The sequence below is a fragment of the Hypanus sabinus genome, chromosome 12 (genome assembly GCF_030144855.1).
Source record: "Hypanus sabinus isolate sHypSab1 chromosome 12, sHypSab1.hap1, whole genome shotgun sequence".
NCBI classification, from domain to species: domain Eukaryota; kingdom Metazoa; phylum Chordata; class Chondrichthyes; order Myliobatiformes; family Dasyatidae; genus Hypanus; species Hypanus sabinus.
In genome coordinates this window covers 107,556,197-107,578,707 of record NC_082717.1, presented here as the reverse complement: position 1 = coordinate 107,578,707, position 22,511 = coordinate 107,556,197, and the positions used below count along the sequence as shown (strand labels likewise).

Here is a 22,511-nt window from a genome sequence, read left to right as displayed (position 1 = left end):
CCGGCTCGCCTTGAAAGCGATTCCTACACCACTCCGGAAAACACTTTCAACTCTGCACACCAAATGGGACAAAGAGTGAAGATTAAGACGATCCGTCACTAGAACTTCATGAAAAATTTATCCTTTAGGCAAAGCCACTGTGGGCAGCGTGGTAGCGGTTAGTGCTATTACAACGCCAGTGACCCGGGTTCAATTCTGCCGCTGTCTGTACGTTCTCCCGGCGACCACGTGGCTTTCTCCCAGTGCTCCGGTCACCTCCCACAGTCCAAACACGGACGTTAGGTCACGTGGGTGCAGTGGGATGGCGCAGGGTCATTGGGATGGAACGGCCTGTTACCGCGTTGTACCGCTCAATCAATAACAGACTGACAGCAGTTCAATCACACAGTTCAAATGGAGCTGTCAATCAGGATGACAGTGCGCAATAGGATACAAAGGATAGCATTCGACTGCGACTGCTTCATGGCCCGACAAACGTTTCCCTTCAGATCTTGAAAGTATTCGCTGTTGAACTTTACAAGAATCAGAATCAGCGGTGTTATCCTTTACATAGGACGAGAACAGCACAGCACTGTACAGGCCCTACAGCCCAAGACGCTGCTTCCACATCTTCAACGACTCCAAAAAAAAAGAATCACTTCACACTTATCCAGACTGAACTCACAAAACCACTCCTCAAAACAGCTGTGAATTCTGGCAATATCCCATTGCAATCTACGACAAACTTCTTAACTATCCAGAACGCAACCCCTTGCATGCATGAATTCCAGATACTTCCACACACCAGTACAACATCACATCACACTGCATTCCCTTACAATGCAGGAGGCCATTCGACCTGTCACAAGACTGCCAGCTCTCACTAATCCCATTTTCCTGATGACTTCCCAGCAAAGAAATCACCATTTCATGCACATCAGATCCACCCTGACTAAACTGCAGGGACAATTAATCTCCCAGACTAACTTTGTGGTGCTGCTTTTAAACAATCAATAGTTTATTGAGAAAAAGTCACCGAAAATATCAATTCCTCGACAAGATTGAGAATCTAATTCAGCTTATTCAGATACCTTAATTTCTTACACATACATCCAAACACTGGTGACGGGGTGACACGGGACATAACGACAACATCTAAACACGGACGTCGGGGAGACACAGTACATAACGACAACATCTAAACACGGACGTCGGGGAGACACAGTACATAACGACAACATCTAAACACGGACGTCGGGGAGACACGGGACATAACGACAACATCTAAACACGGACGTCGGGGAGACACGGGACAGAACGACAACATCTAAACACGGACGTCGGGGAGACACGGGACAGAACGACAACATCTAAACACGGACGTCGGGGAGACACGGTACATAACGACAACATCTAAACACGGATGTCGAGGAGACACGGGACAGAACGACAACATCTAAACACGAACGTCAGGGTGACATGGTACATAACGACAACATCTAAACACGGATGTCGGGGTGACACGGTACATAACGACAACATCTAAACACGGACGTCGGGGTGACACAGTACATAACGACAACATCTAAACACGGACGTCGGGGTGACACGGTACATAACGACAACATCTAAACACGGACGTCGGGGTGACACAGTACATAACGACAACATCTAAACACGGACGTCGGGGTGACACGGTACATAACGACAACATCTAAACACGGACGTCGGGGTGACACGGTACATAACGACAACACCTAAACACAGACGTCGGGGTGACACGGGACATAACGACAACATCTAAACACGGACGTCGGGGTGACACAGTACATAACGACAACATCTAAACACAGACGTCGGGGTGACACGGTACATAACGACAACACCTAAACACGGATGTCGGGGTGACACGGTACATAACGACAACAACATCTAAACACGGACGTCGGGGTGACACGGGACATAATGACAACACCTAAACACGGATGTCGGGGTGACACGGTACAGAATGACGACAACATCTAAACACGGATGTCGGGGTGACACGGTACAGAATGACGACAACATCTAAACACGAACGTCAGGGTGACACGGTACAGAACGACGACAACATCTAAACACAGACGTCGGGGTGACACGGGACATAACGACAACATCTAAACACGGACATCGGGGTGACACGGGACATAACGACAACACCTAAACACGGATGTCGGGGTGACACGGTACATAAAGACAACATCTAAACACGGACGTCGGGGTGACACGGGACATAACGACAACATCTAAACACGGACGTCGGGGTGACACGGGACATAACGACAACATCTAAACACGGATGTCGGAGTGACATGGGACATAACGACAACATCTAAACACGGACGTCGGAGTGACACGGTACATAACGACAACATCTAAACACGGACGTCGGGGTGACACGGTACAGAACAACGACAACATCTAAACACGGACGTCGGGGTGACACGGGACATAATGACAACACCTAAACACGGATGTCGGAGTGACGCTGTACATAACCACAACATCTAAACACGGACGTCGGGGTGCTGTTGAAATGAATTGTTTGCATTAAGCTGAATAGAAGCCAAGCACGTGCTGGTACAATTGTCTGCAGTCCAGATGCATGCAGTTAGATGGGACTGCAGAGAGTGTCAGGACAGCCTGAACTCGATCGGCCAATTGGCCTCTTTGTGTAATGTTGCACACTATGACTACGTACAACAGAGATTTAACGAAGGAAGAACTTTTGGTTATGGTATGCACCTTGAGAAAGCTTTCATCTTCTGTCTGATTGAAGACCCTGTGCAGAGCCTGCCTGGGTCTCCACTGTGATCGAGGAGCTCACTGAAGACTCTCCAACCAGTCAACACGGACAAAGAGGCACTTCAAACACAAGTGGGAAATCAAACACTTCTCTGTCTCTCCTGCTGATCATCCCAGTCACCTAGACCAAACAGTGGGCCTTCTAATCTCCGTCTGATCTGATACAAACACAAACGATAACCTTGAGATAAGCTACCCTTTCGCAAAGGCCCCATAGTGGTTTATGATCTTCAGATTCCACCTCCTAATGTTGTCCCAGACACAGGCAAGCAGTCCTTTGCCAGCAACTCTTTCAATTGTAAAACAAGCGGAGTGGCTTCCTGAACAGGTGAAAAGTGATCCACTCGCTGCTTTTGATGTTGCAGGGAAAATTACAGGGTAACTCTTGCCAAATGCAGGCTCCGGGTCTAATTCCTTCTCAATGCCTGCCTTCTGCACCACTAGAACGTGTGGAGAAAAAACTTTCTTTAAAGTTTGTTTCCCATCCCCGTCTCATGTGGCTGAAGTCCTGGATGTGGTCTGCCCCGGGGTTGGACAATGTGTGTGTGTGTGTGTGTGTGTGTGTGTGTGTGTGTGTGTGTGTGTGTGTGTGTGTGTGTGTGTGTGCGTGTGTGTGTGCGTGTGCGTGTGTGTGTGCGTGTGTGGTGTGTGAGTGTGTGTGTGTGTGTGTGTGTGTGTGTGTGTGTGTGTGTGTGTGTGTGTGTGTGTGTGTGTGTGGTGTGTGTGGTGTGTGTGTGTGTGTGTGTGTGGGTGTGTGTGGTGTGTGTGTGGTGTGTGTGTGTGTGTGTGTGTGGTGTGTGTGTGGTGTGTGTGTGTGTGTGTGTGTGTGGTGTGTGTGGTGTGTGTGTGTGTGTGTGGTGTGTGTGTGTGGTGTGTGTGTGTGGTGTGTGTGGTGTGTGTGTGTGTGTGTGTGGGTGTGTGTGGTGTGTGTGTGTGTGTGTGTGTGTGTGTGTGTGTGTGTGTGTGTGTGTGTGCGTGCGTGTGTGTGAGAGTGTGTGTGTGTGTGCGTGCGTGTGTGTGAGAGTGTGTGTGTGTGTGTGTGTGTGCGTGCGTGTGTGTGAGAGTGTGCGTGTGTGTGTGTGTGTGCGCGTGTGTGTGTGTGTGTGCGCGTGTGTGTGAGAGGGAGGGAGGGAAGGGGTTTGCGTTGATGTTGTGGTGACCCGAGGACAGTGAGTGTGTTGGAAAGGGGTTTGCCTTGATGTGGTTGCTGTTCTTCCACTCAACATTGTGAGGGTGCTACGTTGCTATGTATATTCATACACACACACACACGCTTTGATAATAAATTCTGGTGCTGATGTGTGGCCACTCTTACTGCACAGCTCTGAGGGGGATTGCTGTTGCGACAGCAGCCTTATTGTAACTGATAGGTTTTTATTCCTTATTTTGTCCTGCAATATACTGCAGCCATGAAACTACAGGCTTCACGGCACACACCAGTGATATTAGAGAGTTTCCTGATCATTCAGAACACGACAGCACAGTATAGGTCCTTCCGCCGATGATGATATGCCGACCTTTTAACCTACTCCGAAACCAATCTAACCCTTCCCGTCCACATGGTCCTCTATTTTTCTACAATCCGTGTGCCTGTCTGAGAGTCTCTTAAAAAACCTTAATGTATCTGACTCTTCCAGCACCCACCACTCTGTGTAAGCACAAACTTAACTCTGACTTTCCCTCCACACCAATTCTCTCCTCCAATCACCGTCGAGGGATCCCACTCGTATCGGCCATTTTGTCACTCTTGCTCGGCACTGTGGGTATCCACACCTCGGGGACAGCAGCCCACCACCTTCTCAAGGGCAACTAGTGGAAGGGCAATTAAGCACTGCCTCAGCCTGCGATGCCCACATCCTTGAATGAATAAAGTAAGTCCTTTTTCTCACTTCTCTACATTCAAAGTTCCAAAAGGTGAGCTTTATTTGTCACATGCACGTCAAAACGTACAGTAAAATGCGTCGTTTGCATCATCAACCAACATGGAATGTGGATGTGCTGGGGCCTGCAGGTGCCCCCGTGCTCCGGCACCAATATAGCATGCTCACAACTCATCAACCCTAACCTGGACAATGGGAGGAAACACACGCAGTCACAGGGAGAACATGCAAACTCCCTATAGACAGCAGCGGGAATTGAACCTGCCCTTCCTCGCGCTAGCACTGCAGTGCCAAGCCGTCAGTCTCTCACACATGCCCAGCAACTTCCCCGACTCTCCCACCACCCACCTACACACAGGTGTACTTGCAATGGCCGTGAGGAAACGAGAGACATCTCTCGGGCAGCACACCGATCCTGGATCACTGCTGCACCCCTGCACCATCCGGACACAAGGAGCATTTCAGCACGATGGAGCCCGACTCGAATCTGGGAGTCCAGGCCTTCTCATCACTATGGTACAAGGGCCTGAAGACACACGCTCAACTTTTAAGAACCAGCTTCTTCCCCTCTGCCATCACATTTCTGAATGGATAATGAACCCATGTACACTACTTCACTATTTTTTTTGCACTATTTAATTTTTTAAATATCCAGTGGATTCTGGTTAAGTGGGCTACCTGTTAATCAGGGCAGCCATTTATTTAGGACAACAAAAACTAATCGAGAAAATAGGTGAGATTCCCTTCATCTGAAACAATATGCCACTTAACTGGGATAGAAGACTGTTGCCAAACTTTTTCTAATGAGTGTCAAACCCATGCACGCTGTGTGACCCCAGACACTGAACCACGTTTAGGGCAAATAGTTTTTGAAAAGAGGTGTCAGTTGCATGCATTTGTGTTCAAAACACAGTGATTTTTGTCGCTGATAGTTGGCAAGAAATAAGCAGCATGACAATTCAGAACTGTTTTGCTCACCATGGGTTCAAACATTCAGGCTTGGAGATGCCAGAAACAGCCTGGAGTGAAAATGAATCAATTTCACGACTTCAACAAGGCGAGAACAACAAAGAATCTGATGGTATCCACTATCATCTTGAACATTACCCTTTGGTCTCCACTGGACACTCAGTTCTCACTTGTGGCTCCAAGCCGCCGTTTGCATGTGACAGCGGCCACACCTTAGCACACTGCTTCGACAGGCGGGCTAAACCAGCTGAGGCCCTTGGTGAAACAGGGACATGCCTATCTGCCTCAGGCCCCGTTGCCTCAGGCCCCTGGTGAAACAGTGACACGCCTATCCGCCTCAGGCCCTGGTGAAACAGGGACACGCCTATCCGCCTCAGACCCCTGGTGAAACAGGGACACGCCTATCTGCCTCAGGCCCCTGGTGAAACAGGGACACGCCTATCCGCCTCAGGCCCTGGTGAAACAGGGACACGCCTATCCGCCTCAGGCCCTGGTGAAACAGGGACACGCCTATCCGCCTCAGGCCCTAGTGAAACAGGGACACGCCTATCCGCCTCAGGCCCTGGAGAAACAGGGACACGCCTATCCGCCTCAGGACCTGGTGAAACAGGGACACGCCTATCCGCCTCAGGCACTGGTGAAACAGGGACACACCTATCCGCCTCAGGCCCCTGGTGAAACAGGGACACGCCTATCCGCCTCAGGCCCTGGTGAAACAGGGACACACCTATCCGCCTCAGTCCCCGGTGAGTTAGGGACACGCCTATCCACCTCAGGCCCCTGGTGAAACAGGGATACACCTATCCGCCTCAGGCCCCTGGTGAAACAGGGACACGCCTATCCGCCTCAGGCCCCGGTGAAACAGGGACACGCCTATCCGCCTCAGGCCCCGGTGAAACAGGGACACGCCTATCCGCCTCAGGCCCTGGTGAAACAGGGACACGCCTATCCGCCTCAGGCCCTGGTGAAACAGGGACACGCCTATCCGCCTCAGGCCCTGGTGAAACAGGGACACGCCTATCCGCCTCAGGCCCTGGTGAAACAGGGACACGCCTATCCGCCTCAGGCCCTGGAGAAACAGGGACACGCCTATCCGCTTCAGGCCCCTGGTGTGATAGGGACATGCCTATCCGCCTCAGGCTCTGGTGAAACAGGGACACGCCTATCTGCCTCAGGCCCCGTTGCCTAAGGCCCCTGGTGAAACAGGGACACGCCTATCCACCTCAGGCCCTGGTGAAACAGGGACACACCTATCCGCCTCAGGCCCTGGTGAAACAGGGACACGCCTATCCCCCTCAGGCCCCTGGTGAGATAGGGACACGCCTATCCGCCTCAGGCCCTGGTGAAACAGGGACACGCCTATCCGCCTCAGGCCCCTGGTAAAACAGGGACACGCCTATCCGCCTCAGGCCCCTGGTGAAACAGGGACACGCCTATCCGCCTCAGGCCCCTGGTGAAACAGGGACACGCCTATCCGCCTCAGGCCCCTGGTGAAACAGGGACACGCCTATCCGCCTCAGGCCCCTGGTGAAACAGGGACACGCCTATCCGCCTCAGGCCCCTGGTGAAACAGGGACACGCCTATCCGCCTCAGGCCCCTGGTGAAACAGGGACACGCCTATCCGCCTCAGGCCCCTGGTGAAACAGGGACACGCCTATCCGCCTCAGGCCCCTGGTGAAACAGGGACACGCCTATCCGCCTCAGGCCCCTGGTGAAACAGGGACACGCCTATCCGCCTCAGGCCCCTGGTGAAACAGGGACACGCCTATCCGCCTCAGGCCCCTGGTGTAACAGGGACTCGCCTATCCGCCTCAGGTCCTGGTGAAACAGGGACACCCCTATCCGCCTCAGGCCCTGGTTAAACAGGGACACGCCTATCCGCCTCAGGCCCTACATAAACAGGGACACGCCTATCCGCCTCAGGCCCCTGGTGAAACAGGGACACGCCTATCCGCCTCAGGCCCCTGGTGAAACAGGGACACGCCTATCCGCCTCAGGCCCTGGTGAAACAGGGACACGCCTATCCGCCTCAGGCCCTGGTGAAACAGGGACACGCCTATCCGCCTCAGGCCCTGGTGAAACAGGGACACGCCTATCCGCCTCAGGCCCTGGTGAAACAGGGACACGCCTATCCGCCTCAGGCCCTGGTGAAACAGGGACACACCTATCCGCCTCAGGCCCCTGGTGAAACAGGGACACGCCTATCCGCCTCAGGCCCTGGTGAAACAGGGACACACCTATCCGCCTCAGTCCCCGGTGAGATAGGGACACGCCTATCCACCTCAGGCCCCTGGTGAAACAGGGATACACCTATCCGCCTCAGGCCCCTGGTGAAACAGGGACACGCCTATCCGCCTCAGGCCCCGGTGAAACAGGGACACGCCTATCCGCCTCAGGCCCCGGTGAAACAGGGACACGCCTATCCGCCTCAGGCCCTGGTGAAACAGGGACACGCCTATCCGCCTCAGGCCCTGGTGAAACAGGGACACGCCTATCCGCCTCAGGCCCCTGGTGAAACAGGGACACCCCTATCCGCCTCAGGCCCCTGGTGAAACAGGGACACGCCTATCCGCCTCAGGCCCTGGTGAAACAGGGACACGCCTATCCGCCTCAGGCCCTGGTGAAACAGGGACACGCCTATCCGCCTCAGGCCCCTGGTGAAACAGGGACACGCCTATCCACCTCAGGCCCTGGTGAAACAGGGACACGCCTATCCGCCTCAGGCCCTGGTGAAACAGGGACACGCCTATCCCCCTCAGGCCCCTGGTGAGATAGGGACACGCCTATCCGCCTCAGGCCCTGGTGAAACAGGGACACGCCTATCCGCCTCAGGCCCTGGTGAAACAGGGACACGCCTATCCGCCTCAGGCCCTGGTGAAACAGGGACACCCCTATCCGCCTCAGGCCCCTGGTGAAACAGGGACACGCCTCTCCGCAGGCCCCTGGTGAAACAGGGACACGCCTATCCGCCTCAGGCCCCTGGTGAAACAGGGACACGCCTATCCGCCTCAGGCCCTGGTGAAACAGGGACACGCCTATCCGCCTCAGGCCCCTGGTGAAACAGGGACACGCCTATCCGCCTCAGGCCCCTGGTGAAACAGGGACACGCCTATCCGCCTCAGGCCCCTGGTGAAACAGGGACACGCCTATCCGCCTCAGGCCCCTGGTGAAACAGGGACTCGCCTATCCGCCTCAGGCCCTGGTGAAACAGGGACACCCCTATCCGCCTCAGGCCCTGGTGAAACAGGGACACGCCTATCCGAGCATGTGAAGTCAGCCCTGGCGGACAGGGTGGATGAGACCCAGTGGCCAGGAAGGCGGCTCTGAACACTCCAGGGAGAGCAAAGGGCACGGTAAGGCACAGAGGTAGTCATGGTCATCCACTACAACCAAGGAAGATCAGAGCTGCAACGTCTACTCGTCCCAATGGACTCAGTGTTCTGTGGTCCAAGGAGTGAGACTCCCCTAGTGCAACGGCTTTTCCAGTTCAGAAACACTCCCTGTACAGGTTTCCCATCATCGTTGTCACAACAGACAACCACCAGTAGCTTCGGTAGGGCTTTAATTTGCTCAGTATTTCATTTAAATACATTATTTGTTACCCAGTTAACTGGCAGTTTGCCATTTTTTACAAATATCTTTTCTACAGTGGCACATTTAAGAGCATCCTGACTGGCTGCATCACTGCCTGGTTGGGAACTGTACTTCCCTCAATCACAGGACTCTGCAGAGAGTGGTGTGGACAGCCCAGCACACCTGTGGATGTGAACTTCCCTCTATTCAGGACATTTACAGAGACAGGTGCATAAAAAGGACCCGAGTCACCCCAACCACAAACTGATCCAGTTGCTACCATCCTGGAAACGGTACCACAGCATAAAAGCCAGGACTCCGGGCCAGCTTCTTCCACCAGGCCATCAGACTGATTACCTCACCCTGATATAATTGTATTTCTATGTTATATTGACTGACCTGTTTTTCATATTATTTATTATAAATTACTATAAAATGCACATTGCACATTTAGACGGAGACCTAACAAAGATTTTTACTCATGTGTATGAAGGATGTAAGTAATAAAGTCAATTCAATTATTTCCATGAAATCTTCGTTAATTGGAGCAGCCACTTAATTGGGCCAAAACGTACTGGTCCCGATATGTCCCAATTAAACAGAATCCACACCATTTCTCACTGTAACTTAGTTTTTATCATGTATGGCTTTTACTGCTGCTGCAAGCAACACATTGCACAACATGTAACTTGCTGTAAGTTTTCACTGCTATGTAATGGTTTCTCTGTAAGGCCTCACTGCTAATGTAATGGTTTCTTTGTAAGGTCTCACTGCTAACGTAATCGTTTCTCTGTAAGGTCTCTGCTAATGTAATGGTTTCTCTGTAAGGTCTCACTGCTAATGTAATGGTTTCTCTGTAAGGTCTCTGCTATGTAATGGTTTCTCTGTAAGGTCTCACTGCTAATGTAATGGTTTCTCTGTAAGGTCTCTGCTAATGTAATGGTTTCTCTGTAAGGTCTCTGCTAATGTAATGGTTTCTCTGTAAGGTCTCACTGCTAATGTAATGGTTTCTCTGTAAGGCCTCACTGCTATGTAATGGTTTCTCTGTAAGGTCTCACTGCTATGTAATGGTTTCTCTGTAAGGTCTCTGCTAATGTAATGGTTTCTCTGTAAGGTCTCTGCTAATGTAATGGTTTCTCTGTAAGGTCTCACTGCTAATGTAATGGTTTCTCTGTAAGGCCTCACTGCTATCTAATGGTTTCTCTGTAAGGTCTCTGCTAATGTAATGGTTTCTCTGTAAGGTCTCTGCTAATGTAATGGTTTCTCTGTAAGGTCTCTGCTAATGTAATGGTTTCTCTGTAAGGTCTCACTGCTAATGTAATGGTTTCTCTGTAAGGTCTCTGCTAATGTAATGGTTTCTCTGTAAGGTCTCACTGCTAATGTAATGGTTTCTCAGTAAGGTCTCTGCTAATGTAATGGTTTCTTTGTAAGGTCTCACTGCTAATGTAATCGTTTCTCTGTAAGGCCTCACTGCTAATGTAATGGTTTCTCTGTAAGGTCTCTGCTAATGTAATGGTTTCTTTGTAAGGTCTCACTGCTAACGTAATCGTTTCTCTGTAAGGCCTCACTGCTAATGTAATGGTTTCTCTGTAAGGTCTCACTGCTAACGTAATAGTTTCTCTGTAAGGTCTCTGCTAATGTAATGGTTTCTCTGTAAGGTCTCTGCTAATGTAATGGTTTCTCTGTAAGATCTCACTGCTAATGTAATGGTTTCTCTGTAAGGTCTCTGCTAATGTAATGGTTTCTCTGTAAGGTCTCTGCTAATGTAATGGTTTCTCTGTAGCAGCACCATTTGTGTTGTGACTAGAGGTAACGGAGCTTTGAAATGTGTGCCACCCAATGAGAGGGCATGCTGTTCTTTCTCGTGGGTCTGAGAGAAGGGATTTCACGGTCTTCTGTCGGCAAGACGCAAGGGGAGAGAGTTGGTAGACCGCTGTACGGAGTGGACAGAGCGAGAGTCCAAGGGTCAGTGACTCTCGGAGGACGATTCAGTGAGCTCCAACGTGCACGTTAGACTGTTTCATTAACATGGGCCCTTTTTCTTTACTAACTCTATAGTCAAATTAAGAGTTATAAAGTTCACTCGTTTAATTGCATTTGGTGTACTGTCTGATCTTTTGAGGTCCGGATTGTACCTCGGCACGTCACGCAGCATCCACACAAACGAGATTTCTCAGTTTGGTGGGACCAGAGGCTGTCTTCTCCTAGACCAGGGGTCGGCAACCCGCGGCTCCGGAGCCGCATGCGCCTCTTTCATCTCTGTGCTGCGGCTCCCCGTGGTTTGTTAGTTTTTGAAATGTAATTCGAAATTTGAAGATTATGGTGATCTTGTACAATCTGAAAACGTTGTGGAGACCCCATTTCCTGGCACATCCGAACCGGTTCACAATTAGCCACCATTCCGGCTAAGGGAGATAGATAGCCTACGGGGGTTTGTGAGTACGTGTCTTTTGGAGCATCCGCGCCCACGGGGACGGGTTGAGGGAGGCTTTAAAGCAAGGCTGTTTAGTTTGAATAAAGTTACCTTTGACTGCAGTGTCTTTATTTTAGCGCTGCGTGTAGCACACCGCTACAACGTGTTTTTTATCGCTATTAATATACATCACCACTGCCAATGCCTGACACCCGCCAGTGCGCGCTTTCTTTTAATTCTTCGATCCAAGGTAGGCTAACTATGGAGTAACCTTCAACCCAACGTCTTTTTTTCGGAGTTCAAAATGTTTTTGTTGCATGCAGAAATGTAATTTCGTTTTCTCTGCAGGAGTTCATCAATTTCATAAATGTAACACATTATAGTTTGTTTATACATAGCATAAAGGCAAAAAAAACCGTTGTATGCAGTGTTATTTCATTTTAAATGTCAAACGGGTTTTGTGGCTCCCAGTGTTTTCTTTTCTGTGGGAAATGGGTCCATATTGTCTCTTTCAGTGGTAAACGTTGCCGACCCCTGGCCTAGACGAACGCGTGCTGGCCGAACCTGAGGGTTGCATATGCCAGTGATTTTGAACCCAATTCTCATTCTGTGGAATGAAGGCCAACGGGTGGCCAGTCCTGGGGTTAGAGACATGTCTGTGTGCGCGAGTGGGTGGAAGGGAGGGGAAGCGATTCGCCTTGCTACTGTTGTGACGTTCTGTGGACGTGCTATGTCGACACCAGACTGTGTAGTGACACTTGTAGGTCTGTCCCCAAGCACATCTTTAAGTCGTGTCGGAGTTAATACAAAAGACACATTTCACTGCTGTACATACATGAGAAATTAATGTAACCTGAATCAATCAGTAACTCTCCACCCCCATAGTTAAAACAGAGGTTTTCAAGTAGTATTTGTCCTCACCTCTTACAAGCAAGGAACGCTCAAAACTAATTGAACTGATTACGTTTCAGCCACGTTTATTGTCAGATGCACAAGTACAGGAGCTCTGGTACAATGAAAAGCCGTCTTGTAGCACGATCATAGGCACAGAGTACCAGACAGACAGCACTCACAGGAAAATCAACGTATTACTTATTAATAAGAAATAAGATACCTCGAGTAAACAAAATGTCCATTTTAGTGCAAAGTGGTCATGGCCGGTTCAAGCAAGGCTCAAGGGAAGTAGTTCTTCCTGAACCTGGTGATGTGGGACTTCAGGCTTCTGTGCCTCCTGCCCTGCGGGAGCTGAGAGGTACTGGCATGGCCCAGACGGTGGGGATTTCAGTTGGTAGGCTAACTGGTCATTGTAAATTGTTCTGTGATTGATTATGCTGGGATTAAATCAGGAGATTGCTGGGCAGTGTGGTTCGAGGAGCCAGAAGGGCCTGTTCCATATTCCATCTCAGTGAATAAATGAATAAATAACCTCTGACGGTGGATGAGGCTGCACCTCTTGTGGATGCTAGTGAAGGTGGGGAGGATAGCTCTTTAAAAGAGCAGATTCAGGCACATGGGAAAGATGGTTTCTTTCTATGCAGCCGGATTCTAACACACATTTTTTGCTGTTCTATTCCCAGGAAACCATTTCGCATTGGCTCTCATTTCACAGAACAATTGTAAAAGGAAATTCTAGAATCCAGCATCCTATAGCACAGCAAACATCAGGAAATAACATTCCTGGCCCAAAACATTAGTCTTTGGGTAGGGCAGACATCTCTCGGTGTTCAGCTCCTCCCTCCCTATAGCTGGTAAAATTCTTGCCGCACCCAGGGAGTTCTGCAATTGTTTTTCCATTTATTAACTGAGGTACTTCCACCACCTTGATTAAAAACAAATTTTACAATGAAAAAGATTTGCTTTACTTGCACACCAAGATAGTGAAATGTGTAGTTTGCGTCAAATCAAATCAGTGAGGATTGTGCTGGGCAGATCGGCTTCCAGTGCCAACACAGCTCACAAACGCTAACCGTACGACTTTGGAATGGGAGGAAAGGAGAGCACCCTGGACGAAACACACACAGTAACAGTGAGAACGTACAAACTCCTTACAGACAGCAGTGGGGATCATGTACCTGTCCTGGAGCTGCGGTGGCCCGTGCTTAAATGATACTGCAGTCCGTGCCACAACCACTTCCTCTGGCAGTGGTTTCACTTACTCACCACCCATGGGTGTAAAAGTTCCCTCTAGGGTCTCTTAAATCTTTCTCCCTCACCCTAAACACGTCTCCAAGTTTCAGATTCCCCTACTGAGGAAAAGACTGTTGCAATCCACCATACGTACATCCCTCAGTTTTAAGCACTTGTACGAGTATCATTCTCCCACCATACAAGGAATAAAGATCTCCACTGACCAACTTCTACTGTGATGGAAGTCTAACTCTGCCCCAGCATAGCAGACATTTTCAAAAGGAGGAACCCATCATGTAGGACTCTCATTACCCAAGTTCTCATTTCCACCATCAGGGAAGAGGTACAAAAGCCTGAAGGCACACACACACTGATTCAGAAACGGCTTCTTCCCCAAATTTCATGATATATGGCAGTGATATTAAACCTGATTCTAATGTCACACACACACACTCCCGGGTTCCATTCTGGCTGTGCTGGGTTGTGTGTCAAGCTAGCAACTCGGCCTCGTGAAAAGCAGACAGAGATGCTACAGAGACGACAAGGTTCCCGTCCGGTGTGCTACAAGCCACAGAAAGAAACAACAACTAAAGCACTGGAGGAACTCAGCAGGTCAGGTAGCATCTACGGAAAGGCAAAAGGAGTCTACATTTTCAGCCAAAACCCTCCATCAGTCCTGCCCATTCATCATCCTCCCGCATTTTGGGTTAAGATGGCGTTGGTGAAGCATAACACCGACTTGCTAGTGGAAAACAAACAAAAAATTTACTGCATTAATCACACCTTTTCTGGTAAACGACCACTGTAATCAATAGCCTGAAACTTCCCTTTCGGAGCTGAGCTGTTGAACTGCCTGTATGACCTGTCGTTTTTACGGTGTGGAATGAATTATGAAATGGTGTGTACAGGCTGAAACAGGGCAGTGGCACCCGGACCCAAGTCCCAGAGCGAGGAACAAGCCAACGTTTGGCCACTGCCAGAGCAGGCCGGAGTGGATCCATGTGGCAGATCCGAGGCAAGGCAGAGGGCCTGGACCTGGGCCCCAAGAGTCGGGAAAGACCCAAGGACTGGAAAGGTCTGGTACGGGCCATATTGGGGTGGTGGGGCCATGATGATGAGGAAAGACCCGAGGTTGGCACAATTTAAGTGCCAGGCCAGATTGAAAAGGGCAGAGTGTTGGGGCAAGTGGTTCAGCTCCTTGCTCCGTGAGGTTTACTCGTCTCTGCTCTGAAGTGAGGCTGCGGCCTGCAACTACCAGGCCCCTGGATCAGCTTCGTGGCTGTGGACTCACTTTCATCAACTCCAGTTCCCAGCGCTATTGTGTTATTTTGCTTACTTTTACTGTTTGCAAGATTTGATTTTTCCTGCACATTCGGTGCCTTTGGCAGTCTTCCTTTTGACTGGTTTCTATGGGTTTCTTTGCTTTGTGGCGGCCTCGAAGGAGACAAATCTTAAAGCTGGATTGTATACATCCTTTCATAATAAATACACTTCAGACTTTGATTTTGTGTGTGTTACTCTGGATTTCCAGTGTCTGCAGAATCCCTTGAGTTTATGATCAAATACTGCAGTCCTGATCGACCAAGGTTTAGAATTCAGATCCTCTCTGCACAACACAACATTCCCAGGTGGGGAATCGTGGTGACAGGTGCTCTTGGAATTTTCCAAGCCTTCTGTAAACATTTACACCAAAACAATTCTTTCTCTTCACCTCTGTTCACAACACGCATTTAAACATTGCCCTAGGATGAGATATGTCTCCCACCTCCCCTCCCCATGCACCCTTATGGCCTTATATTGTTTGAGAAATATTGCTCGACACCTCACATCACTACCATACCACCCCAAGGGACAGAAGTGTAAACAGCAGTACTGTATCATCGCACATAGTTTTGCTGTCAAGTTGGTGCTGAGCTGCCGTCTCCATTGACATTGTGGCCGAGATTTGTTTTCCTAGGTTGTTGGGATGGCCTTGGATGAGGGGAGGGGCAGGGTCGGAGGTCAGATGAGGCGTGAGGTGCGAGTGCCGTTCAGTCGAAGGGCAGCGATTCCTGAACATGGAAGTCGGTCAGCAGCCACAGAGGACAAAGGTTCGCGATCGCTGGGGAGACCAAGGGTGAGTGTCAGTGTGTTGGGGGGGGGGGGTTAGGAAGGAGTCTGTTGTATGTTGGATGTGTGTTGTTCTGCTGAACATTGTGGACATGCTACGTTGGCACTGGAATGTGTGGTGACACTTACAGACTGTCCCCAGCACAATCCCTGCTGATTTCATCTCACAGTACGTTTATTCATCAGACGTACAGCAAAACAATTCAAACTAACCAAGTGTCATATCACCTTCAGGCAATGCACAGTTGCCCTCAAAGCCCCAAGACTTTTGCCTCTCATTTACACAGAATAGTACAGTACAGGAACAGGCCTTCAACCCACAATGTCAGGAATTAAACTAAAACTTTTCTGTCTGCCCGTGATCCACATTCCTCCATATTCACGTGTCCGTCTGACGTCACTCCTGTCCCTGCTACACCTCCGTGTTCACGTCTGTGACGTCACTCCCACCCCTGCTTCACCTCCATATTCACGTCTGTCTGACATCACCCCCGTCCCCGCTTCACCTCTGTATTCACATGTCCGTCTGACGTCACTCCCATCCCTGCTTCACCTCCATATTCACGTCTGTCTGACCTCACTCCCGTCCCTGCTTCACCTCCGTATTCACATCTGTCTGACATCACTCCCGTCCCTGCTACACCTCCGTGTTCACGTCTGTGACGTCACTCCCATCCCTGCTTCACCTCCGTATTCATGTCTGTCTGACGTCACCCCCGTCCCTGCTACACCTCCGTGTTCACGTCTGTGACGTCACTCCCACCCCTGCTTCACCTCCATATTCACGTCTGTCTGACATCACTCCCGTCCCTGCTTCACCTCCGTATTCACATCTGTCTGACATCACTCCCGTCCCTGCTACACCTCCGTGTTCACGTCTGTGACGTCACTCCCACCCCTGCTTCACCTCCATATTCACGTCTGTCTGACATCACTCCCGTCCCTGCTTCACCTCCGTATTCACATCTGTCTGACATCACTCCCGTCCCTGCTTCACCTCCGTATTCACATCTGTCTGACATCACTCCCGTCCCTGCTACACCTCCGTGTTCACGTCTGTCTGACGTCACTCCCACCCCTGCTACACCTCCGTGTTCACGTCTGTGATGTCACTCCCACCCCTGCTTCTCCTCCGTATTCACGTCTGTCTGACGTCACTCCCGTCCCTGCTTCACCTCCGTATTCACGTCTGTCTGACGTCACTCCCGTCCCTGCTTCTCCTCCGTATTCACGTCTGTCTGACGTCACCCCCGTCCCCGCTTCACCTCTGTATTCAAGTGTCCGTCTGACATCACTCCCATCCCTGCTTCACCTCCGTATTCACGTCTGTCTGACGTCACCCCCGTCCCTGCTACACCTCCGTATTCACGTCTGTCTGACGTCACTCCCGTCCCTGCTTCACCTCCGTATTCACGTCTGTCTGACGTCACTCCCATCCCTGCTTCACCTCCGTATTCACGTCTGTCTGACGTCACTCCCATCCCTGCTTCACCTCCGTATTCACGTCTGTCGGACGTCACCCCCGTCCCTGCTACACCTCCGTATTCACGTCTGTCTGACGTCACTCCCGTCCCTGCTTCACCTCCGTATTCACGTCTGTCTGACGTCACTCCCGTCCCCGCTTGCCTCCGTATTCACGTCTGTCTGACGTCACTCCCGTCCCTGCTTCTCCTCCGTATTCACGTCCGTCTGACATCACTCCCGTCCCTGCTTCTCCTCCGTGTTCACGTCTGTGACGTCACTCCCACCCCTGCTTCACCTCCATATTCACGTCTGTCTGACATCACTCCCGTCCCTGCTTCACCTCCGTATTCACGTCTGTCTGACATCACTCCCGTCCCTGCTTCTCCTCCGTATTCACGTCCGTCTGACATCACTCCCGTCCCTGCTTCACCTCCGTATTCACGTCTGTCTGACATCACTCCCGTCCCTGCTTGCCTCCATATTCACGTCCGTCTGACGTCACTCCGTCCCTGCTTCTCCTCCATATTCACGTCTGTCTGACGTCACTCCGTCCCTGCTTCTCCTCCATATTCACGTCTGTCTGACGTCACTCCCGTCCCTGCTTGCCTCCGTATTCACGTCCGTCTGACGTCACTCCGTCCCTGCTTCTCCTCTGTATTCACGTCTGTCTGACGTCACTCCCGTCCCTGCTTCTCCTCCATATTCACGTCTGTCTGACATCACTCCCGTCCCCGCTTGCCTCCGTATTCACGTCTGTCTGACGTCACTCCCGTCCCCGCTTCTCCTCCGTATTCACGTCTGTCTGACGTCACTCCCATCCCTGCTTCACCTCCGTATTCACGTCTGTCTGACATCACTCCCGTCCCCGCTTCACCTCACGTGTCCGTCTGATGTCACTTCCGTCCCTGCTTCACCTCACGTGTCCGTCTGACGTCACTCCCGTCCCTGCTTCTCCTCCGTATTCACGTCTGTCTGACATCACTCCCATCCCTGCTTCTCCTCCGTATTCACGTCTGTCTGACATCACTCCCGTCCCCGCTTCACCTCACGTGTCCGTCTGACGTCACTTCCGTCCCTGCTTCACCTCACGTGTCCGTCTGACGTCACTCCCGTCCCCGCTTGCCTCCGTATTCACGTCTGTCTGACGTCACTCCCGTCCCTGCTTCTCCTCCGTATTCACGTCTGTCTGACATCACTCCCGTCCCTGCTTGCCTCCATATTCACATCTGTCTGACGTCACTCCCGTCCCCGCTTGCCTCCGTATTCACGTATGTCTGATGTCACTTCGTCCCTGCTTCTCCTCTGTATTCACGTCTGTCTGACATCACTCCCGTCCCTGCTTCACCTCCGTATTCACGTCTGTCTGACATCACTCCCGTCCCTGCTTCACCTCCGTATTCACGTATGTCTGACGTCACTCCCGTCCCTGCTTCACCTCCGTATTCACGTCTGTCTGACGTCACTCCCGTCCCTGCTTCACCTCCGTATTCACGTCTGTCTGACGTCACTCCCGTCCCTGCTTCACCTCCGTATTCACGTGTCTGACGTCACTCCCGTCCCTGCTTCACCTCCGTATTCACGTCTGTCTGACGTCACTCCCGTCCCTGCTTCACCTCCGTATTCACGTCTGTCTGACGTCACTCCCGTCCCTGCTTCACCTCCGTATTCACGTCTGTCTGACGTCACTCCCGTCCCTGCTTGCCTCCGTATTCACGTCAGTCTGACGTCACTCCCGTCCCTGCTTCACCTCTGTATTCAAATCTGTGACGTCACTCCCGTTTCTGCTTCACCATCACCCTGGCAGCCCATTCCAGGCAACCAATAACATTTACCAGCACATTTCTTTAAGCTTTCCCTCTCTCACCTTAAATGTTCCCTAATAGTTGAAATCTCTGGAAAAAGATTCGAATATCTGCCCTATCTAGGTCTTGCTCAGTTTTATAAAGCCTGCAGGTCTCCCCTCAGTCTCCAACACAACCCAAGTACTCATACCCCCTAATCTAAGGCAGCATCCTGATGCACCTCTCGCAAGCCCTCGTGCACGATCTTCTCAGTTACTAGTTACATCGCAGGCGGATACTCTTGGCCAATGGCACAGCTCAGTATGTTACTGCACAACATACAACATTGTACTAACCTTTCAACCTGTTCCAAGATCAAGAAAACCCTTCCCTCCTACATAGTAATCCATTTGTCTTTCTAAGGGCCTGTTAAATATTTCTAACGTGCAGTGCATTACTGATGCCCCACCCTCCATGTAAAAGAATCTGACATTCCCCCACCCCCAAACACTTTTTCAATCACCTTAAAATCATGTCCCTAGTATTCTCCATTTCCATCCTGGCAAAAAGTCTCTGGCTATCCAATCAACGTCTGCTGGGTTTCCTCCCGGTGCTCCGGTTTCCTCCCACAGACGTAAAGGTTAGTAGCTCACGGTAAGTCGTCCTGTGATCGGGCTAGGGTTAAATCAGGGATTGCATTGAGCATGGCTCGAAAGGCCTATACCACACTGTATAAACAATACACCCAAACTAAATCATCTTTTTTTTATTACAAAACCCTTTATTATAAATATCGGTGCTATACAATATATACAAAACAGTGGCAAACACAATTACTGCACTACAAATAGACATAGACATTACACCAGAATGTTGCCATCTCTATCCACGATGGCATTTACACCTCTCATCCCCCTTTCCTCTGAAGAGGAATTCCTAGCTCCCTCAACCCCTCCTCTCTAATCCAGGCAGCATCCTGGTAAACCTCCTCTGCACCCTCTCCAAAGCTTCCACATCCTTCTTACATGGAGGTGACCAGAACCGACCACAATATCCAGCAATCATCTGTCCAACAATGCATTCTGTTTAACAGCTCCGTGTAAATGTGTACACGGTGAGTTATCTGGATGGCCGGCCGCAGGACAAAAGCTTTTCACTGCATGTGACAGTAACATGGCAAGACCGACAGTTGGAACGATGCTATTCCAGCACATTTTCACCACACCAAGCGCATTGACTGAAGGGGTTAAACATTTACAAAACAAAACACGTAAAGGATAGACAATGCAAACTCCTTCTTTGAACTTGGGGACAAAACATCCAAAATTATATATTATTTAGTAGCATAAATATAGACCTACTACAACGATTGTAGACCGAAAAGGACAAACAGACACTGAATTACAATTCTCTCCTTTAACAAGAATTCCTTTATGAAGTGCACCCTCCTATTAGTTAAAAACAAGTTTCGCACCGTTGCAGACGCAGGTTGTACTCGTACCGCCTCCAAAAAGCCAGATTAAAATTGCAACGTCTATCTCGTCCGAATCTCCAGCACAACCCGTCTTGATGACACCCTGGACTCGATTTAAAAGACAAACGCGCAGCTCAAATCGTACTCCAAGGGGAACTGATTCAAAGCAAATTTCCAAATAAATACCGTGAAAGTTATCCTACAAATGTCTCGTTGATTGTGCAAATAAACTAAACTGTTGCAGCTCAGTAGATCCACGAAATTGCATAAATATGCACTTAAGTAACAACGTTGATTTAACTTAAAACATGAAATATATCAAGTCATAAATTTTCATAAGACGTTGGCCGCGAATGTAGGAACTTCCTTGACATCTCAAGTGTTCAACAACAGCACCATAACTCTCGTGTTTAAACGCATTTTTTTCACGATTACTTACGGACGGCGACCTTCTTGGCGTCGAGGCGGAGGGAGCGTAGCTGCAGGCTCCGGGACCGGCTGTAGAGCAGGCTGCAGCGGGCGTACAGCGAACTCGCCTCCGACTCCAGCTCCTGGAAGATGCCGCTTGCCAGGCGGCTGAGATCGGCCAGCTGCCGGAGCAGGGAGACCAGAGTGTAGCAGGACACGTCCTGCAAGGTCTGGAAGAGGAAGGGTCGCCTCCTGCTGTTGCGACTGGGCTGCAGGGAACCCGGGAGCTTCCTCCGGCTACTCCGCCTCTTTATCCTCTTCGGCAGCCCATCTCCGTCCTGCTCATCCCCCTCTTCCTCCTCTCCGCCAGGGTCACAAACTCTGCCAGAGTCTTCGCTCCTGAGCCTGGACACCAGCCGGGGCTCCACGACCCGCTTGTAAAAAGGCATCCTCTGAAAAACTTATTCCCCCTCTCACTTGCTGCAGTGAGTTAACAAAAAGAAATATTTGTATCTTTTTAAAAATAAATCAGGTCATTCCAACTTTCCACTTGGATACAATCCACAGTCTTCTCCGACATATTCACTGTTGAACAGAAACTAAAGTCACACGAGGACCGAGAGTAAACTACACACAACCCTCACGAGCAAGACAGAAAGGGAGGGAGAGGGAGCTTCACCGAACCAGGAACACCAGGAACATGAATTCAAATGTAGAGGGTTACCCGTAAAAGCAGGAGTGACTGTAACCTGGAGGCAAGGAATGGACTGTCATTGATAAAACCAGGAGCCAGATCCAGAATCGATTGCTTTTACAATATTACAAATTCATAGACTTACACAGACGCGGTGGGCCAATTGACCTATTCTCCTCCTATCTCTTATAATCTTCTGCTCTTAAGGCCTTATAGAAAAAGCGTTTTTGGCATGACTCACCTATACCAGACGAAGTGTCTACCCCAGCTCATCTTGTTGGTCTAGGGTTGCCCAAATCCATCCAAAAGGTGTTCCTGACTAAATGTCATGGACTTATATAAAATGTAGGAAGTCCCTTCTGCCCAACCCATCCGAGCTGGTCCAATCAGCCTATGTTTGTCCGATATCTGTCCAAACCATTTCTATGTCACAGTCACAGAACGTGGAGGCAGTCCTCCATCCCAGCTCGTCTGCAGGTGGCCATCCCAGCTTTCCCTACATTGGGCTCATATCCATCTAAACATTTTCAATCCAGGGACTTGTCTAAATGTTCTTCAAACGTTGTGATCGAGATTGAGTGGACAGCCAGAGACTTTCCCCAAGGCGGTTAATGCCGGAGGGCTTTGGAGGGAAGTATGGGGAGGGGGCCGTCAGAGGTGGTTTTTTTACACAGAGTGCAAGTGAATTGGACGTGTTGCTGGGTGGTGGTAGAGGCAGATACATTTAAGAGACTCCCAGATGGGCACATCGATGATAGAAAAATGGAGGGCTTTGTGGGAGAGAAGGGTTAGACT

The 22,511-nt window shown here is 50.3% G+C and overlaps 1 protein-coding gene across 1 annotated transcript in view; it reads right to left on the bottom strand.

Annotated features, from left to right (window-relative positions):
• Positions 1–21,698, bottom strand: part of LOC132403274 (NHS-like protein 1) — a 367,698-nt gene extending 346,000 nt beyond the window's left edge. The window contains exon 1 of the mRNA XM_059986702.1: positions 21,054–21,698. Coding sequence (XP_059842685.1) covers positions 21,054–21,471 — 418 coding nt within the window. The 5' untranslated portion in view covers positions 21,472–21,698. The remainder of the gene's footprint in view (positions 1–21,053) is intronic.
• Between the last annotated feature and the right edge of the window lie 813 nt (positions 21,699–22,511).